Here is a 20,298-nt window from a genome sequence, read left to right as displayed (position 1 = left end):
CGGCTTGTGTTGCATGGACACACTTTACTGCTTCCTCTGCCCTCCTCTCTCCCCAGTCTTGGGGAAGGTACCTTCCCCAACCCTGGCGACCTGGTGGGGCTTGCAGCCTCCCCTCTCCCAGGGTCCTGGAGGCAGCCCCGGGCCTGTACCTCAGCCCCACAGAGAGACCCTTTTTATCCTTAGGGTCCGGGGAACAGCTGGGTCCCATGAGTTCAGTTCGGGTCTGATTGAGCTGGGATTGGGAGACAAGCTCCCCTCCTCTGAAAAGCAGCCAGGATGCCAACTGGGTGAGAGGGAAGGTGGGGCAGAGCCAGAGCAGACAGGGACTGCCGATCTGGAAAAAGTCTGTCTTTACTCTGCAGTCGAATGGTTCCTGGGAGAGGGCTGGGCACAGCAGGCCCTCCCTTCAGGCTTCCTGCTGTGGCAGATACCTTCCAGGAGGGGGCGCCGCCTTCGGCGTGTTCGAGCCCCAAGGGGAATAGTGTCTGCTCCTGTCGGGGCAGAAGTGGCAGGGGGTGGCGGGGTGGGGCTTCTTTGCAATGAGTTTTTGGGCCTTTAAACAACACAAATTTATTATCTTATGGTTCTGGTGGTCAGAATCTGAGATCTCTCTGGGCTAAAGTCAAGGTGTCGGCAGGCCGGTCCCTTCTGGAAGCTCTGAAGGGAGAATCCATTTCCTCGCCTTTTCCAGCTTCAGGAGGCCGCCTGCATTCCTTGGCTTGTGACCCCTTCCTCGAGTTACTCCGATTTCTTGCTTCCGTCACCACATCTCCTGCTTCCTCTCTGAGCTCCCGCTTCCCTCTAATAAGGATCCGTGTGATTATATCAGGCCCGCCTGGATAATCCAGGACAGTCGCCTTGTCTAAAGACCCTTAACATCTGCAAAGTCCCCTTTGTCATATAAGGTAATGTTCACAGGTTCCTGGGATTAGTACATGGCCATCCTAGGGGCCACTCCTCCACCTACTACAACTAGGCTGCAGAATGGCGACCCCCTCCCGGTGTTTCAATGATTGGGAGAAAAAAGGCTGGGGATTACCTGCTTTGGGTTCAGCCGGGCCCTTCCTAACCTTGTATTTCTAAGGTCTAGGCTTCACCATTCACCAACCCCCTCCTTCCAACCAGAGAAACTCACTGCCATGTCTCCTTGAAAGTCTGGTGACAAGGCTAAATCTAAGTGCTGGTGAGAGGTGCGGGGCCAGCCCAGAAGCCCCCTAGGCCAGAGGGTGCCTGCACTAAGCCAAATCCTGCTGGCCACAACGAGCCCACGGTTGGAGACACAGAGAAGGGTCTGGGGCCTGCCGAGGATGCCAGGGAGGCCATGGGACGAGTGAGGCCTGCTAGGATAGCGCGTCGGCCAGAGCTGAGTGAGGCGTGGCTGCGGCGCCGTGGGAGCCGAAGGAAGACGCTGTGGGCTGTGGTCCCGGCCTCCAGGGACGATGGAGACCGCGGCTGGGAGTGGCGCTGAGGTCAGTGAGAGAGCATCTCTGCCTCGCAGCAGCTGGGGGCGAGGGCCTCGGCAGACAAAGTCCCAGGCACTGGGCTTTTCCTTTGTAATGAGAGGGCAGTGGGGCGGGGGAGAGTGGCGGAGCGGGAGGGCAGGGAGCCTCTCTTGCTACCTCTTCTCCATGTTCTGCATCTGCAAACTGAGGGAGGTGAAGCTGGCCAGCAGGTCGGTCACTTCATCCACCTGCGGGATGAAACCGAGGCTCCGTTATGGGGTGCCCCCGGGTCCCCCCAGCAGCACCACAGGCATGGAGGGCAGACACTGTCTCTCCCCGCAGGGCATGTGGTGGCTTCACCATGACTAGGGAGCTGCTGTCTGAGGCTGAATCCTTGCTGCCAGGTGGTCTCAGACCGCCCCAGAGAAGGGCCAGGGCAGCTTCAAAGGAAGTGGACAGAGGCTCTGAGGTCCACAGTGGGCGACAGGCCTGCCTGCAGCCATGCCTTTCTCCTGCGTCAGAGCAGGGGTGGGCTGGCCCCGAGGCTCCGGCCAGGGCCTGGGTCTGGACCTGCAGCTGCGGCTCACCTGCTCTTTGGTGCTTGTCATCTGGAGGCGGGTGCAGAGGTCATCCAGCCGCTCCCGCTGCTCGTGCCGCCCCAGGCGCTCCAGGTACTCCCTCAGCATCTGGATGATCTGAAACCAGAAGGGGGCCTGAGGGTGTGCTGGGAGGCACAGAGCGGCCTGATGCTGCTGCCGAGGGGCACAGTGGCACAGGTGCCAGCTGGGCTCCGCGTGGAGCCACCCGGGAGCCCTGGTGCCGAAGGCGGCCGTGTCTCTGGTTTGGGCAGCACCTGCCCAGGGTCTGCTTGGGGCCGCAGCTCAGCTGAGGGGGCCGCTCACCTGCTTCACCTCCAGCCGCACGGCCTCCAGGCACTGGGAGTGGCCTTCCTGCAGGATGCTGAGCTTCGACTTGGCCAGGTGCAGGGGCGTGCGGCCCGCTCGGTCCAGGGCATCTACCCGGGCCCCTGTGGGAGCAGGCAGAGGTGAGCATGCTGGCGGGGAGGGGGAGAGAGGAGGGAGAAGGAGGGGAGACCACTCACCTCCTCGCAGCAGTGTGGTGATGACAGGGACGTGGTTGGTGCAGGCCGCTGAGGGAGAGAAACAGGGACTGAGAGTCTAGGACCACTGGGGCTTGGCCTGGGTGCCCACCAGAGGAGCAGGACTGTCTCTGAGGGTCCCGATGCCAGGTCACGCCCCCTGAGAAGGCATCACCGAGGCAGCAACTGGGAGGGACTCGGTGATCAAATCCGACTCCCTCCCTGTACAGCTGGGGAAACTGAGGCTTGGAGACGGGACCTGCCTCACCGTGAGCCACAGTGTGAGTGAGCCGCAAGGCGGGAACCTCCCCTAACAGAGCTGCTGCTGCGTCAGTTCTGCTCAGGGCACAGCCAACTAGTGATGGATGGGGACAGCCATGGGACACAGCCCAAGGGGAGCGTGGCCCTGGGGGCTCAGGCTCCCCCCAGATGATAGCAGAGCCTGCTGGGAGCCTGCAGGACCCCAGGCTCTCCATCAGAGGAGCCTGTCTGTGCTGCAGAGAAGGGTGTCTTGGCAGCTTGCCAGGCACTTACCCAGGTGCAGTGGTGTGTTCCCCAGCCCATCTCGCTGATTGGGGTCAGCTCCATGGTCCAGAAGCAGCTGCACTGGAAACAGGAAAACCCAAGAGGAGCTGTTGGGGGCTTCTGTGGGCAGCACCCTAACCCCACCCGTAACCTAGCTAAAGAGGCTCGCTCAAAGTGGGGGACACTGAAAGCTCACACAGTCCCCCACGCTGTTTCATTCACTCACTCACTGGCTCATTCGCCCCTAAGGCTCACGTGCAGGACTGTAGGGCCAGGAACTGAGGATTGTGGGAGGGCCCCCTGGCCTATGCACGTATTACGGGACTGAGACTCTAGGGGTTAAAGAAAGTTCTCCCAACAGCAGTGGCTGTTAGTGAAGGCTCTCAAGGGCATTTTCTGCTCCTTCCACAGCCAAGCACCATAGTGGGAATTAGGCCAATAGAAGATGCTGAGCCCCCCCCTTACGAGTCTCTAGGTCACATCAGGGGTGGGCTGTGGCATCACCAGGGCTCACCAATTACCCAGATGGATGTGCAGGCAGACTAACTCATATGAGGCCAATCTGAGCCTCACAACACATACAGAAACTAATTCAGGAGGGACCATGACCTAAATGTGAAAGCTACAACAGTCAGGCCTGTAGAAGAGAACAGGAGAATATCTTCATAACCTTGGGACAGGCAAAGATTTCCTAAACAGGTCACAAAAATACTAACCATAAAAAAGAAAAGATTGATAAATTGGAATCATTAAAATTAAGAACTTGTGGGACTTTCCTGGTGGCGCAGTGGATAAGAATCCGCCTGCCAATGCAGGGCACACGGGTTCGATCCCTGGTTCAGAAGATTCCACGTGCCGTGGAGCAACTAAGCCCGTGCGCCACAACTACTGAGCCTGCGAGCCACTACTACTGAAGCCCGTGCTCCTAGAGCCTGTGCTCCGCAGCAAGAGAAACCACCGCAATGAGAAGCCTGTGCACTGCAACAAAGGGTAGCCCCCGCTCGCCACAACTAGAGAAAGCCCATGTGCAGCAACGAAGACCCAACGCAGCCAAATATAAATAAATAAATAAATAAAAATAAAAAAATTAAAATTAAGAACTTGTGTTCATCAAATGAGAACATTCAGAGAACAAACAGGCAAGCTGAGAAAAAGTCATTTATATTTAATAAATGATTTATATCCAGAATATATAAAGAATTTCTACAAATCAATAAGAAAAAGATAGGCAACTTGTTAAAAAAAATGGACAAGAGACTTGAACAGTTACTCCACAAAAGAGGATACAAAAATGGCCAATAAATACCTGAAGACGTGCTCAACATTACTGACCATCAGAGAAACGCAAGTTAAACCACAAGGAGATACCACTATACTAGAAGGGCTAAAATTTAAAAGAGATAATACCAAGCATTGCCAAGGAGGTGGGAAAATGTGGAACTCTCTCACAATGCTGGTGGGAGTGTATATGGGTAGAACCATCTTTGGGAAAAGTTCGGTAGTACACACTAGCTAAACGTGTGTACCCCAGTGACCCAACTATTCTAACACAGATAAGTGCTTATATCCATCAAGTCACATGTACAAAAATGTTCCTAGCAGCTTTGCTCCTCCTAATAGTCCAGACCTGGAAAAAACACAAATGCCCATCAATAATAGAACGGGTGAACCGTGGTCCGTCACGCAATGAAACACCAGCCAGCAATGAGAGCAAAGAACTACCATTACTCACAACCTTCAGGGATGAGTCTCAAGAATGTAATTCCTTTTCTTGTTTTCTTGGCCACGCAGCATGTGGGATCCTAGTTCCCCGACTAGGGATAGAACCCTCCCCCGTGCATTGGAAGCGCAGAGTCTTAACCACTGGACCACCAGGGAAGTCCCTCAAGGATATAATTTTGAGTGAAAGAATTCAAGATACAAAAGAGTGCATATTCTGTGCTTCCATTTATGTGAAATTGAAAAACAGGCAAAACTAATCTATGGTGATCAAGGTCCACGCAGGGGTAAGGACTGGAAGGGGCATGAGGCAGGCTGCTGGGCGCTGAAAATATTCTATATTTTGATCCAGGAGGCGGTTACAGCAGTGTACACACACAGAAAGCTCACTGTTTATAAGTTATACCACGTCCAAAAAAACTTATAAAAAAGGGGGGGCTGTCCCGCTGCTGCCCTTAGCACTGAGTAAGTGTTGCGTGAACGTCTTGAAGGACTGGTCCGACCTCAGAGGCAATCATATTCTTTCCCCAGGTGGACCCCTGGCCCGGTCTGGCAGTGCCAGTTCCACAGGCTCAAGGAGTGAGAGGGGCTGGGGCTGAGCAGACAGCAGATCCTCCCCCAGCCCCTACCCGCCCAGCCTCCCTCCCTCCCCTCCCCCTCCCCAGGACTCACCAATCTGGTCATTGCCGTTGCAGGAGGCAAAGTGTAGGGCTGTGCGGCCCTTGTCGTCAGCTGCGCGGGGATCCGCGCCATCCTCCAGCAGCTGCTGCACTGACACCACGAGGACAGCGGGAGCAAGTGGAGAGAGTGGCAGTGTTAGCCAGGCCGCAGCCCCAGGCGGTAGACGGGGCGCTCGGGGCCCTTCCAGGCAAGGCACTGACAATGTTTGGGAGAGCTAGTCCCTCCTAGATGCTGGCCCCACGGGGACTGCCATGACAAGGGACTTGTCCTCCTGAGGGCGCAGCTGAGGGCCCGTATGCTGGGTGCTCAAACTGCGTGTCTAGGGATAAAACATCATAGAAGAATCTCGGCCCTCAGGGTCAGAAATCTGGGAGCCATGGAAACCCCCGGCGTAGACTCTGGCCCCGCCCCTCTCCCTGCATCTGGCTGTACATCCGTTCCAGCTGGACGCAGCCGAGCGAGCTGTGGGCTGATTCTTACTTTGCTCCCAGGAGGCAGCCCTTTAGAGTGGACGGAGCACAGGCTCTGCCACACAGACCAAGTCCCAGGCTAAACTAAGCAAAAAGGGAAGGAGTTCATTGCCAACAGCATGGGGCAGTGCGAAGGCCTAGATTTAGGCCCCCATTCACCAGCGAATGGGAGGAATCTCTGCCCTGCTAACCTCCAGAGTTGCTGTAATGAGAATAATGGATGAGAAATTCCTTCCTTGAAAAGTACAGAGCCATTATAAAATGTGAGGCATTATGTATTACACGCCCACGTCCACTGAAAGGCAGAAATTGCTACCAAACATCATTCAGAGCAAGAAACAAAATGCTCTAGTAACCTCCCAGCAAACCCCTCAAGGACTTGAGCCCTTCCAAATGGAATCCAGGTGTCTCCTGCTTTGTGAATCTCTCTCATCTCCTCAAGCTGAGTGAGCTGCCCCCTCTCCTGCGTCCCCATAGTGCCCTGTTCATCCTGCTACTCTCACATTAATATGCTGTGCTCTTTTAGAGTAACTACGACTGTAGACGGAGCACCAGCCAGGCGTCAGGTACCTGACGGCCAAACCACTCAGCATAGTATCACGTCCATGGTACAGATCAGGAGACAGACTCCAGCCCAAGCCAACAGGAGGCCAAGCTGGGATAGGAACCCAGGTTTCTCTGGCTCCAGAACTTACACCTCTCCAACTAAATACAGGACGTCAGTTTCCTCGGGCTTTTGTTTTTTTTTTCTCAGAAGTGGTGTTGCTTTATACTCTTCTTCTCCAACTATTCTGTAGGTTTTTTTGTTTTGTTTCTTAATATCTTGGACCAAGATATGACTTGCCCTGCTCCACGAATGTTGCTGACTGACTGAATAAATGAACGAATCAAGGTGGTGGGAAAGGGTTATGAGAGTGGAGGAGAAGGAGAAGCTTCCAGTCACTTCCGTGTTCGTCACCAAACGAGAGCCAGTATCCAAGAGATAAAGCAAAGCTAAAATAGTCAGTTCCAGTTTTGTGATTTGTGCAGCTACAGTCTTTATGGAAAGCGCTTTAGCAACATCTGTCGGAAGCCATCAAGATGGGCGTATCCTTTGATGTAACAGCCCCATTCCTGGGAAATGAGTGCAAACATGTGACTGACTAAATAACTCTTGCTTTGTCCCTCTGAAGGCATCATGTGCATCCACTATAAACTGTGGTCATAACTGAGGCCTGGAATTGCAAGGTGATTTCTACTTTTTACTTTATAAGCTTCAAAAAAATTGTACAGCTACATATTCATTCTATAAATAGGAACAAATAACGCTTCCGTCTTGAAAAAACAAATGGTTATGAAGCCTATGAAAAATGTTTATGATACACAAAACATTATGCGGGCTACAAAATTGTGTATACAGCACAGTTTGCAAGCCCTTCAAGAAAATTCCTCTGCATAGGAAAAAGGACAGGAAGGATATTCGCCAAAATATTAAGAGATTCCTTTGCTGACATTAAGGATGTTTTTCATGAAGATTTTTCTAATTTTCAAAACACTTTAAATGCACATATTATTTTCACATTTAAAATCTTTTAAAGGATTATGAATTCACAGAAAGGCACTTACGATTTAACGATAGCAGGGTATAAATTTTACATCCACTGTAATTGCTAACCTATACCAAAAAAACCAACAAACATGCAGAGAAAGATTAAACAAAATGCTAACCATACAGGAAAAGGAATGAAGAGGCTAATCTACAGCCACTTTCGCTGTCAGAGTCCTGCAAGAGCCTGGTAAATCTAAGAGCCACTTAGATTTGAAGATAGGTATGTCACAGACTCTGAATGGAAAATTATAGCATTTCCACCAAAATAATAAAACCACCATGTGGACACCTGATTCAAGATAAACTAGATGTGGAACTTCCCTGGTGGCGTAAAGGCTAAGAATCCGCCTGCCAATGCAGGGGACACGGGTTCAAGCCCTGGACCAGGAAGATCCCACATGCTGCGGAGCCACTAAGCCCGTGTGTCACAACTAGTGAGACTACGCTCCAGAGCCCACGAGCCACAACTACTGAGCCCACGTGCCACAACTACTGAAGCCCACATGCCTAGGGCCTGTGCTCCACAACAAGGAGAAGCCACCACAATGAGAAGCCCTCGCACCACAACAAAGAGTAGCCCCTGCTCACCACGGCTAGAGAAAGCCCGTGCACAGCAACAAAGACCCAACGCAGCCAAAAATAAATTAAAAAAAAAGATAAACTAGAATATAGCCAGTATTTTATAATAACTATAAATGGAGTATAACCTGTAAAAATTGTGAATCTCTATACTGTACACTTGTAACTTATATAATATTGTGCATCAACTATACTTCAATTTAAAAAAGAGAGAGGGACTTCCCTGGTGGTCCAGTAGTTAAGAATCTGCCTTCCGATGCAGGGTACGTGGGTTCGATCCCTGGTCAGGGAATTAAGATCCCACATGCCACAGGGCAACTAACCCGAGCGCCACAACTACTGAGCTCACGCGCCTCAACTAGAGAGCCTGCAGGCCGCAACCTACAGAGTCCATGTGCTCTGGAACCTGTGCGCCACAACTACAGAGCCCACGTGCCCTGCCCTGGAGCTTGCATGCCACGACTAGAGAAGAGAAAACCCACACGTCACAACTAGAGAGAAGCCCACGCGTCTCAACAAAAGATCCCGCATGCCTCAACTAAGACCCAACGTGGCCAAAAAAAAAAAAATTAATTAATAAATCTATAAGTAAATAAATGTGAGAAAGAAAATAAAAGAAAATAAACTCATTTAAAAAAAAAGATAAACTAGACTTTCTGTGAAATGGAAGTATAATTGAAGATATACACTCAAGATATTAAAAAGAGAACACATCATCTTTCCTTGAAAAGCTATATAGGTTGCTACCCAAATATTCCACAATATTAAAGTTCATGGAGAAGAGATAAAAGTGGAGAGCGCTGAAAAGCCCTCCAGTTCCCAGGCCTGCTCACTATGCTCTGCCAGGGATAAGGGACCCACTCTAGGCCTGTGTTTTAACGCCCAGCTCCCTGAGGGGAACGACCTTCTCTCCACGCCTGCTGTAAACAGGCTCTCATCCCTCGGCTGACTTTGAAGATGAAGGTAGAAGACTACAAGCCAAGGAATGCGGGCGGCCTCAGAAGGTGGAAAAGGCGGGGAAACAGATCTCCCTTGAGCCTCCAGAAAGAAATACAGCCCTGCAGACACTTTGATTTCAGCCTGGTGGGACCTGTGTTAGACTTCCGACCTATAGAACTGTCTGATGATAGACTTGTGTTGTTTTACATCATCTTTGTGGTAATTTGTTACAGCAGCCAAAGAAAACCCATATACCACTTTTCCCTGATTCACAGAAAGAATTAAGTCAGTGGACACAATTAAAATTTTTTTCCTATAGCCTGTCTTGTAGCTTTGATGCTGCTACTGCCCTGTCAGCTAGCAAATGGTGAAGAGCAACAACAAAAAACAAAGTGGTGTCCTGCTAGGAGCCTCTCCCATGCCTTTCAGATGTTCTGTCAACTGAAGTTTGAGAACCACTGAGCCAACTACCACAAGGCCTCAGGGAGCAGTTGAAGGTGGCGGCTCTCCTGGCACTTCAAATTGACTATTCATTCCCATTAACCACAAGTTCCAAAAAGCTCCTACTCTGCGGCTGGGTGCCAGGGATACAAAAGCAGACATGGTCCCCACCACCATGGAGCCCACAGGGTGATAAACTCTATGACATCAGGAAGTACAGGGTGACAGGGAAGCATGGGAAGAGTGAGCATCTGAGCCAGACTTGTCATCTGCAAGATGACTGCAGTTATACAGTAAGTACAGCGAGCCTGGTCCTAGGGGTGAGCCAGCAGAATTCAAGCACTGTCTTCCCAGATATTGGTTACCTGGATTTTTCCTTCCCCGACCAGACCAGGGAGCTGGACTCACTCTGCACACTCACCTGTTTCCACATCGTTGGCATTGGCTGAGTCCCTCAGCCTCTTCAGAGCTGTGAAGACAATAAGAGTGCCAGTTAAAAAAAAAAAACAAACCAGCAACGGCCATGATGAAGCAAAAAGTGATGGCTTCCTAGCTACCCACCACTCAGCCACAATGGCATCTAAAGAGAAAGAAAGGGGCCGGGATACAAGTGACACTACCCCGGGAACCAGGAGAAACCTGAAAGGTGACACAGCTGGTGCAAAAGCCACATTTTGTAGCAAATCCTCCAAGGCCTTTGGAGCCAGATCTTGGCTCTGCCACTCCTCGGAGCTGGGTGACCGTGAACAAGTTAGTTAACCCCCTGGGCCTCAGGTCTATCACCTGCAAAACAAGGTTGAGCTCTTTCCTGACAGGCCTGAGTTGTTGCAAAGACCAAATGAGGTGATTTACACGGAAGCGCTCTGTGAGCTGGTTACACAGATAATCTTATATCCTCTTTCAAAACAGACCACTCCCAAATGACTTACTTAAATTTGATGATTCCTATGGAGAAACTTTTTTCTCCACAATGACACTACCTGTATATTAGAGGCTAATAGAAAGCAATGCCTTTATCATCAGAGAAATGGACAAAAATTGCAATTCATATATATAACGATTCCTTACATTCAAACAGCACTTTCAAATTTTCATTTAATCTTCATAACACCACTAAGATATGAGTAGGTATTAAAGGCCCCCTAAAAGTCCCCATTCTTAAAACTTTCAGGGTGTTGGTTTCCATGGCATCCATAAAATGTAAAAGACAATATGGTAGAAGTACCAGAGCAGGAGTTCTAATACCAGCATAGCCAATTTCCAGCTATGTGACTTGCAGCAAGACAATTTCTCTGAACCTCAGTTTCACCTTCAGTAAAATGGGAACAGTATCTGGATCTCAGTGAGTTATGACAAGGATCAGAAATGATCAGAAACCACCCAACAGTGTTTGGCACACAACAAAGGCAGAATAATAACTATATATTCCTTACCTTACTTAATAACTCTGGCAACATCCCTGTAAAGCATACCATACCCATTCTACAGGTGAGAAAACTAAAGGTGAAAGGTTCTATAGTTTGCCTAAGACCTAAATGAGATAGAAAAGTCCAATCCAGGTCTGTGCATTTAAAGAAATAAGTTGGTAGGACTTGGCTCTGATATCATAATATCCTCCAGTATTCCATTTATTATCTACAAATAAACACCTGGAGTCAGGAAAAGTTTCTATTCAGTAACTACCAAATGTGAAAAGCCACCGGGACTGGTTCTGAGCAGGAAGACTACTTTTTTTACACTCATGGTCCTTAGCAGCTATAATTCTACTATTGGTACTGAAAGCGGACTCAGGGGTCACTCCAGGTCCGTAACTCAGACGTCGGAGGACACCATCCTGAACGGGCTGGGGAGATCAGGGCCCGATTCTCAGCCGAGGGCCAGCCCCGCCTCCCGCCGCGCTCCTCACCGTGCACCTCCTTGCCCGTGGGCCCGAGCCGGCGGTGGGGCCTAGCGGCGCGCCTCAGCCGTCCGGAGGGGATCTTACAGAGCAGCTCATCGCGGGGCTCCGCCTCCTGCTGCCACAGGACATGAAGGTAGCGTAGCGGGGACTGGGCCCCGCCGGCCGCCCGGCCCGGGAGCCCCGCGCCGCCGCCCAGCGCAGACCCGAAATCGGCGAAGGAGAAGAGGCCCTCGGGGCCCATCAACGGCTCTGGCGCCACCGCGCACTCGCCATCCGAGCTCGAGCGGCCAGAGCGCGACTCTTCGTCCGCGCCCCCGGCGGCGGCTGCCATGGCAACGGCTCCGTGCTGGCCTGGCCGCGGGAGCCTCGTGCTTGAAGGACCGACCGACCCGCTTCCCTCCGCCCTAAGGCTCGCTGTCAGAGGACAAGCGGGCGGGCCTGGCCTGCAACCACGGCAACCGAACGGGGGGCGGGCTCGGGCCGCAAGCGGGGCAGTTCCGGACCAATGAAGAACCTTCCAGCCTAAACCCCACCCCCTACAGCCAAACGGGAGTAGTACGGGCCGAAGAACTTGGTTCGCTGCAGCGTGACTGACGGATATGAGAACCAATCATAAATTTGAGATGCCAAAGTCCTCGCCGTACGTCCCTAAGCGGAGCCAATAAAACAGCGGAGTTTAAGACACTTTTTTTTTCCTCCCCATTTCTCCCATCGGATCAAGGGAAAGATAACTGGCAGATGCCCTAGCCAGTCATGTTAAGATGATTTGCAGCCAATCACAAAGGAAAGTGAAGAAGGCAAAGGAAAGGGATTGAGAGATAAGAAAATGTGTAAATCAATGACCGTTAAAAAAAAAAAACAAACAACACAGAACTTCCCACAAATACAGAATGTAAGTAGGAAAGTGAGAATATGTTAAAATGTGGCGCTAGCAACACGAACTGTGGAGTGATAGTTTCTAAATGCGATAGATCCCGTTCGTTCTCTCGGTAACTCTGGGGTTGATCACTGATTTACAAAGAATTCTATAATTCAACACCAGAGCGACCGACGCTTGAGTCCGAGAGCCAGTCACTGACCCAGGTAATTCTCTGTGCTAGGTCCTGGACGCAGAATCAGACTCGGTGCCTTCTGAGACGCTCAAGTGGGATGGGAGAAGTCAGAGCCGGAAGCGGAAGCGTACCGCAAACAGCTGATGATGAGCTTAGCAACCCCTCCCAGGTGCACTGTTTTGTAGAATTTTCACAACCCTGAATCCCACAAACACTTCTATAAAGTGAGCAAGGAGGACCATCCCTATTTTATAGACGAGGAGCTGAAACCAGAGAGATCACGGACTTGTTCATGGAGGCCCAGCTCTCTTGAGAGGAAGGCTGTGTCCAGGCAAAAGTTGATCCTTGTCATTCAACGCAGTGAAAATATAATCTTGGGCTTCCCTGGTGGCGCAGTGGTTAAGAATTCGCCTGCCAATCCAGGGGACACAGGTTGGAGCCCTGGTCCGGGAAGATCCCACATGCCGCAGAGCAACTAAGCCCGTGCGCCACAACTACTGAGCCGGCGCTCTGGAGCCCGCGAGCAGCAACTACTGAAGCTCTTGCGCCTGGAGCCGGTGCTCCGCAGCAAGAGAAGCCACCGCAATGAAAAGCCCGCGCACCTCAACGAATAGTAGCCCCCCGCTCGCCACAACTAGAGAAAACCCCGCGCAGCAGCGAAGACCCAACTCAGCCAAAAATAAATAAAGAAAATTAGAAAAACAAAAAGAAAATGTAACCTTTCTCTGACAGTTGAAAAACACTTTCAGATTTTGCAGTGTTCTCAGAACACCACTATGAGGTTTATCATTGTAATGTCTGGAGAAAAATGTTTATTTGAACTCTCCTCCTCTGCCCGATGCGGGAGAAGGACATATGCCAACTCCACTTGTAGCTAGAAGGAAACCGAGGAAAGAAAGAAACATTGAACGCATACCATTTACCAAGTGCTTGATATGTATTTTACCATTTAGTTCTTCACAAGAGTCTTAGCAGGTAGATATTATTATAACCACTTTGCAGATTAGGAAATTGTAGTCCCTAGATGTCATATGAATTGTCCGGGGGTACGGGACTAGAAATTTGGAGGACTGGGATTTGAACCCAGAAAAGTCTTCTCTTTCCATCACGCTGATCTCTTTAATGAAGAGCCTACTGGAAATCTGCCTCCAGGAAATTTAAGTGACATCTGGATATGTATACCTCACTCCTGCTGAATGTACCCTGAAATAACTTTATTATTCATTTCTCCTCTTTTTCCATGTAATAACCTCCAAAATAGTCGTCATCCCTCCAGTCCCTCTGTGAAGAACCAAAGGTGTACTTGCTGTCTAAAGTACAATTCTCTTCACATCTCTAGGATCTGCTCGCCCATTGAGCTCAGGCTAAAGTCCAAACCTTTTATCCTAGCAGTCAAGACCATTGATGATTCTGACCCAGTTGTCTTTGCAATCAGTGTCTTTCTCCTACCAGTGGGTCTTCAAACCATCTGGTCTACAAAGATGTTTGCATTGTCAGAAATCTGTTAATTTAAACAGGATCCCTAAACATCTAGGGGTGGCTGTTACTTCTAATTTTTAAATCAACTTTGTTGAAGTACATAGCCCAACCCTCTGTGTGTTGCAAGAACCACTTGTTATTTTGGACTGGAAGAACGGGATGTGGGCTGAATGTGGACCCAGTTAGCCTCACCAGCAGGATTTTAGACTGGAACTTGGGTCTATGAAGTTGTATTCCCTCATAATGCCTGTCTCAGCAACTGGCACCAGCATGTTGTAGCTATTTGACTGGCTGACTGACTGACTGATTAAATGAATGAATGAGTAAAAACAGTGGCCCAGTGGTTAAGACCATGAGTTTTGTTGGTTTGTTTTAATATATTTATTTATTTATTTTTGGCTGAGTTGGGTCCTCGTTCCTACGCGTGGGCTTTTCTCTGGTTGTGGCAAGTGGGGGCTACTCTTCATTGCAGTGCGCGGGCTTCAATAGTTGTGGCTCGCGGGCTTAGTTGCTCCGCGGCATGTGGGATCTTCCCGGACCAGGGCTCAACCACTGTGCCACCGGGGAAGCCTCAGACCACCAGTTTTGAAGCCACAAATGAGTGGGTTTATAGCTTTGAGCAAGTGACTTTCCTTTGCTTATCTTCAGTTTCCTTATCCATAAAATGAAGGTAAGAGTACTACCTATATCGGACATCCCGGGTGGCGCAGTGGTTAAGAATCCGCCTGCCAAGGCAGGGGACATGGGTTCGAGCCCTGGTCCAGGAAGATCCCATGTGCCGTGGAGCAACTAAGCCCGTGCGCCACAACTACTGAAGCCTGCGCGCCTAGAGCCCGTGCTCCGCAACAAGAGAAGCCACCGCAAGGAGAAGTTTACGCACTGCAACGAACAGTAGCCCCCACTTGCCGCAACTAGAGAAAGCCAGCGCGCAGCAACAAAGACCCAATGCAGCCCAAAAAAATAAATACATAAATAAATAAAAGAGTAGTACCTATATCATGTGGTTATCACAAGGACTAAATAATATAATGTGAGTAAAGCACCTAGTACAGAGCTGGGTACAGAATTAGGGCTCAAAATATGGTAGCTATTGTTCTTATTATAAAAAGTTTAGATGCAGGCTAGGGCCCATGCAAATCCTACGCAACTGTGGGCACATAACACTGGCATGAACTTGACCTAAGGGTGCTGCAAGCATGCATACACAAGTCACTTATGTTTGGTCAATCAGCAAATAGAACATGAAGCACTTAACAGGAGACAAAGAAAGTACCTGTAATGTTGCTTTGGGGAAGAAGCTTCTGCCTGGGAATCCAAGAGCTTGTGTTCTCAGTCCTACTCTGCCGTGACTCACCTCATGATTTGGGGGCAACTGTTTCCTTTCTTTGGGCTTCAATCTTCCCATCAGAAGGTATTGTTCTAGGTCAGCTACTGACACTGGCTCAGGCTGGCTTGGCTTTCCTTTTATTCTTTCCCTCATCCTGTTGGCCTACACAGTATTTTATTTTTTTGCTTTTGTTTTATATTTTATTTCTTTGTATCAACAGGGGCACAAGAGAAAAGATCAAAAAGCAGGTTGTCCCTGCTGTCTCAATGCCACCAGCCGCTTCCTTCCCGTGGCTTCAGATGTGATAAAGAAAGCTGTGGCTTTCTGTAGTTTTATTCACAGTCCTTTTTTTTTTTTTTTCCAAAATACCACAAATGTACTTTATTTCTTCCCATTCACCTAAAGCAAGTTAATTAATTAATCAAAATAATCAGTGAATTTTCTTTTTTTTAATGCCCAAATCACAGTTTATTATGTTTTCTTTTTAATATCTTTATTGGAGTATAATTGCTTTACAGTGTTGTGTTAGTTTCTGCTGTACAACAAGGGAATCAGCTGTATGTACACATAAATCCCCATATCCTCTCCCTCTTGCACCTCCCTCCCACCCTCCCTATCCCACCCCTCTAGGTCGTCACAGAGCATCGAGCTAACCTCCCTGTGTTATGCAGCAGCTTCCCTTTAGCCATCCATTTTACCTTTGGTAGTTTATGTACGTCTGCTACTCTCTCACTTTGTCCCAGCTTCCCCTCCTCTCAGGCCACCCCCCCCCCCGCCTCCCCGCCCCCCCGCCCCCAGCCCCGTGCCCTAAAGTCCGTTCTCTACGTCTGCGTCTTTATTCCTGCCCTGCCACGAGGTTCATCAGAAACATTTTTTTAGATTCCATGTATGCTACACAATATTTAAGAGCAATTTGAACTAGTTGCCAACATATAAAAACTGAGAGCTTTAACATAAAACTTTTGATTTCCAGATTCTCTTAAAAATGAGAAGAGGGAATTCCCTGGCGGTCCAGTGGTTAGGACTCTGCACTGTCACTGCCGAGGGCCGGGGTTCAGTCCCTGGTGGGGAACTAAGATGCCCCAAGCCGCGCAGCACGGCCAAAAAAAATAAAAAAGAGACAGAAGATATGGCAATACAGGACTAGTTGGCTGGAGTTGCACAGCAACTCTCCGCTTGGGATGGAGCGTGCTGCAGTCCCCACCACTCTCGCACTCTCTGTTACCTCCACATTGAGGCCTAAATACAATTGCCATTTATCCTCATACTTTTCATACTTGTGATGTTGTTTTTCTTTTTTTTTCTTTGCGCCACACGGCTTGTGGGATCTTAGTTCCCCGACCAGGGATCGAACCCATGCCCCCTGCAGTGGAAGCTCGGAGTTGTAACCACTGGACCGCCAGGGAATTCCCAGTGACGTTGTTTTTCTTAAATGGAGAGATCAGGAAATTAAAATATCGCTTGTCTTTATCAAATGTGGAGTAATGAAAACTAGTGTGGAGGAAAATTATTTAGTGTCTAAAAACATGACATACAGTGATTATGTGACTCCCTAATGTCATGCTAGAGTATTTCTAATAAACCCACATAAGGGATATTTGACTCTCTGGGGAAGTTTAACTTTGACTAACAGTTGACTAGGACTCAGTGATGTTTTATAAATCTGTAAAGTTACAAGTTAGCTTTTAGGAAACTGATAAGGTACAATAATTTCTGTATGTCCAATGCAGAAGATAACCCCAAAGGTTATGGTTTTATTATTCTGTAGGGCAGGAAACAGATTTGGATCTAATTTAGTAATTGTATTTCATCATTCCTTTGCCCATTAACTATTCTCAAATTCTTTTCAAGCCATCTCTGTCATACTGTTGTTTCCTTTATTAATGATTAAATAAGCTCACTCTTTATTGGTAGGAGAATTACATTTTTAATCTCTTAGTGGCATTAATCTTTTGTCTATTGTGTAAGTTCCAAAATTTTTTGGTTAGTTATTTGTTGTTAATTTTGCTTATAATTTTTTAAAATAAATTTATTTATTTATGGCTGCATTGGGTCTTCATTGCGGTGCACGGGCTTTCTCTTTGCAGCAAGTGGGGGCTACTCTTCATTGTGGTGCATGGGCTTCTCATTGTGGTGGCTTCTCTTGTTGTGGAGCATGGGCTGTAGGAGCTCAGGCTTCAGTAGTTGTGGCACGTGGGCTCAGTAGTTGTGGCTTGCGGGCTCTAGAGCACAGGCTCAGTAGTTGCGGCGCACGGGCTTAGTTGCTCTGTGGCATGTGGGATCTTCCCGGTCCAGGGCTCGAACCCGTGTCCCCTGCATTGGCAGGCAGATTCTTAACCACTGCGCCACCAGGGAAGTCCCTACTTATAATTTTTAAATCAAATTTATTGAGGTATAAAGTATATACAGTTAAATCCACACACACACAAGGGGATTAAGTGCACAAGGCTGGTGATTTTTGACAAATGTATACACTTAGGTGACTACCACCCCAATCAAGATATATAGCATGACAATTATATTTTTAACAATTTGAGAATTGATCTATTGATCTTTTAGACTGCAGAGAGAGGGCACTGTGTTTTAAGAAAAGTAAGTGAATATTTATTTGCAGACAAGAACAACAGTCTTCAATATTCTCTGTGAAAGAAGGCTACAACTTAACATGCACTCAGGAAACATTGTTCTTTTCTGTCTAGTGGATTCCTATACCAGATCATCCCTAAAGACACTTCTAGCTCTGATTTGTAAAGACTCAGCTACTGGTCTCTCAAGGCCTACATACTCCTGCCCCAAAAGGCAGTGAGCAGAGGCTTCTGAGATCATCTCAGGAGAGGGAAACAAACCAGACAGTACATGAACTACAAACAAACTGGAGATTCTTGGGAAGTGGGGCTTGAAATTTGAACATAGCTGAAGAACCCAGGACGACTATAAAACATAACTAATGGCTTTTCTGAGTCAGAATTCCTGCCTCAAATCCCAAGCAAAAGAAGATCAAGAGAAATAGGGTAGCTTTTCAGCTGCTGAATCCTCTCAGCCAACTCTCCCAGGTAAAATTATTCCAGGAGCTTTGTTCTGCCCACGGTTTCTTTCCCTTTGAAGTACTGGTTTTCCATTAACCAGGGAGACTTACAAAATCAAACACCCTGTGATCAAACATTTCATAGTCTACAATGGGGTCCAGCTGCTCTCAGGTCAAAGTTGGATTTCTAAGCAGACTAAGTGTGCTGCCAAGCAACGTCTGAAATTTCCATTCAAATGCAATTCTACAAATAGGGAGAACTGGAAGCAGGAACGGTGAGGAGGCTGCTACAATACAAATGAGGTGATAGTGGCTTAGACTAGAATGATAGAGGCAAGGTGGTGAGAATTGAGTCTGGGAACATTTTTTTTTTTTTTGCGGTACGCGGGCCTCTCACTGCTGTGGCCTCTCTCGTTGTGGAGCACGGGCTCCGGACATGCAGGCTCAGCGGCCATGGCTCACGGGCCCAGCCGCTCCGCGGCATGTGGGATCCTCCCGGACCGGGGCACGAACACGCGTCCCCTGCATTGGCAGGCAGACTCTCAACCACTGCGCCACGAAGGAAGCCCCGAGTCTGGGAACATTTTGAAGGTAGAGCCAAGCAAGGGCAGATGCATTGAATGTGTGCTGTGAGGAAGACTCAAGACAAGGGTGGGGGTTTCCCTGGTGGTGCAGTTGTTGAGAGTCTGCCTGCTAATGCAGGGGACACGGGTTCGAGACCTGGTCTGGGAGGATCCCACATGCCGCGGAGCGACTAGGCCCGTGAGCCACAACTACTGAGCCTGCGCATCTGGAGCCTGTGCTCTGCAACAAGAGAGGCCGCGATAGTGAGGGGCCCGCACACCGCGATGAAGAGTGGCCCCCGCTTGCCACAACTAGAGAAAGCCCTCGCACGGAAACGAAGACCCAACACAGCAAAAATAAATACATAAATAAACTCCTACCCCCAACATCTAAAAAAAAAAAAAAAAAGACAAGGGTGGTTCTGAGTCTTTGGCCTGAGGGACTGAAAGAATGGAGTTGCCCTTAAATGGGGAGAACTGTGAGGGGAACAAGGTTGAGGCAAAAAAATCAGAAGCTTGGTTTGGAAGTGTTAAGTTTGAGGGCCTATTAGACATTCAGGTACTCACATGGGCCATGAGTCCACTTCATGGGTGGGGTCTGGGATGGAGATAGAAGTGTGGGGAGTCAATGGCAGATGGAGGATATTTAAACTGGACTGGATAAGCCACCCAGGAAGGGAAGGTAAACAGAGGAGACCCAAGGACCAACCCCAGGGAGGAGGGTCAGTCCACTATTTAGTGATTGGAGAGGAGGAATCCACAAAGGAAAGTGAAAAAGAGTAGCCAGTGAGGAAGGTCCTCCCAGAGCCTTTACTATTCTCTAAGTTAGGGTATGCATTCTGGAAGAGGTAGAAAGTCCTAAATAAATAAATAAAATATATGTTAGATGGTTATAAACAAGGGATATGTGTTTCTGGTGACTGAAGCTTACATGAAGAATAAAGAATAGAAAATGACAAAACCAAAACTAGGTAGGAAGGAGAATATTTATTTAGAACAAGAAATCACAACACAAATTGTGGGAGAAATCTTGCAGTTACAAACTGCAAATTGTAATTTGAAAAAGCTGACAACACAAACATCACAAAATCCAGAAACGAATTTAATTTTCTTGAACACGTCCATAATATATTTTTCTTTTTAAGGTTGCATTAACTTTGATCACCTCTTTAGAAAACAACAATTTTGTATCATTCTCCACAATGAGAATGGAAAGATAATTTAGTCTTTCCTCTAGCATGTCAGATCAAAAATTTTTTATTACTGTATTTTAGAAAAAATTTCTTCTGAGTTCACAATTCTTTTCTAGTAATGTTATGAACATTTGGGGAGTTGTCAAAGTTGAGGGCAAACTGTATCAAATTTTTGTCATAGATTAACTATAATTTCAGGTAATTTCAAGCTTTCTAGTGCCCTGATTAACCTTAAATACTTATTGAAGACACTCATTGATCACAGCGGGCTAGGTG

At 48.4% G+C, this 20,298-nt stretch overlaps 1 protein-coding gene across 2 annotated transcripts; it reads right to left on the bottom strand.

Annotated features, from left to right (window-relative positions):
- Positions 1 to 1,615: 1,615 nt before the first annotated feature.
- On the bottom strand, positions 1,616 to 11,714 carry ANKRD54 (ankyrin repeat domain 54). 2 transcript variants are annotated; one of them, XM_065887779.1, is made up of 8 exons: positions 11,390 to 11,714; positions 9,905 to 9,952; positions 5,458 to 5,556; positions 3,076 to 3,147; positions 2,545 to 2,592; positions 2,345 to 2,469; positions 2,030 to 2,137; positions 1,616 to 1,690 (listed from the first exon to the last, which is right to left on the bottom strand). In XM_065887779.1, exons 1-8 carry the CDS (start codon positions 11,712 to 11,714, stop codon positions 1,616 to 1,618), a joined length of 900 nt encoding a protein of 299 aa, XP_065743851.1. The 2 variants fall into 2 exon arrangements, with proteins under 2 accessions (XP_065743851.1, XP_065743852.1); XM_065887780.1 differs by lacking the exon at positions 11,390 to 11,714 and having other exon boundaries at positions 5,458 to 5,551; positions 9,905 to 9,925.
- Between the last annotated feature and the right edge of the window lie 8,584 nt (positions 11,715 to 20,298).

The sequence above is a fragment of the Phocoena phocoena genome, chromosome 11 (assembly GCF_963924675.1).
Source record: "Phocoena phocoena chromosome 11, mPhoPho1.1, whole genome shotgun sequence".
In the NCBI taxonomy this organism is placed as follows: Eukaryota; Metazoa; Chordata; class Mammalia; order Artiodactyla; family Phocoenidae; genus Phocoena; species Phocoena phocoena.
The sequence above is the reverse complement of the archived record's forward strand: the minus strand, read 5'-3'. Positions and strand labels throughout refer to the sequence as shown.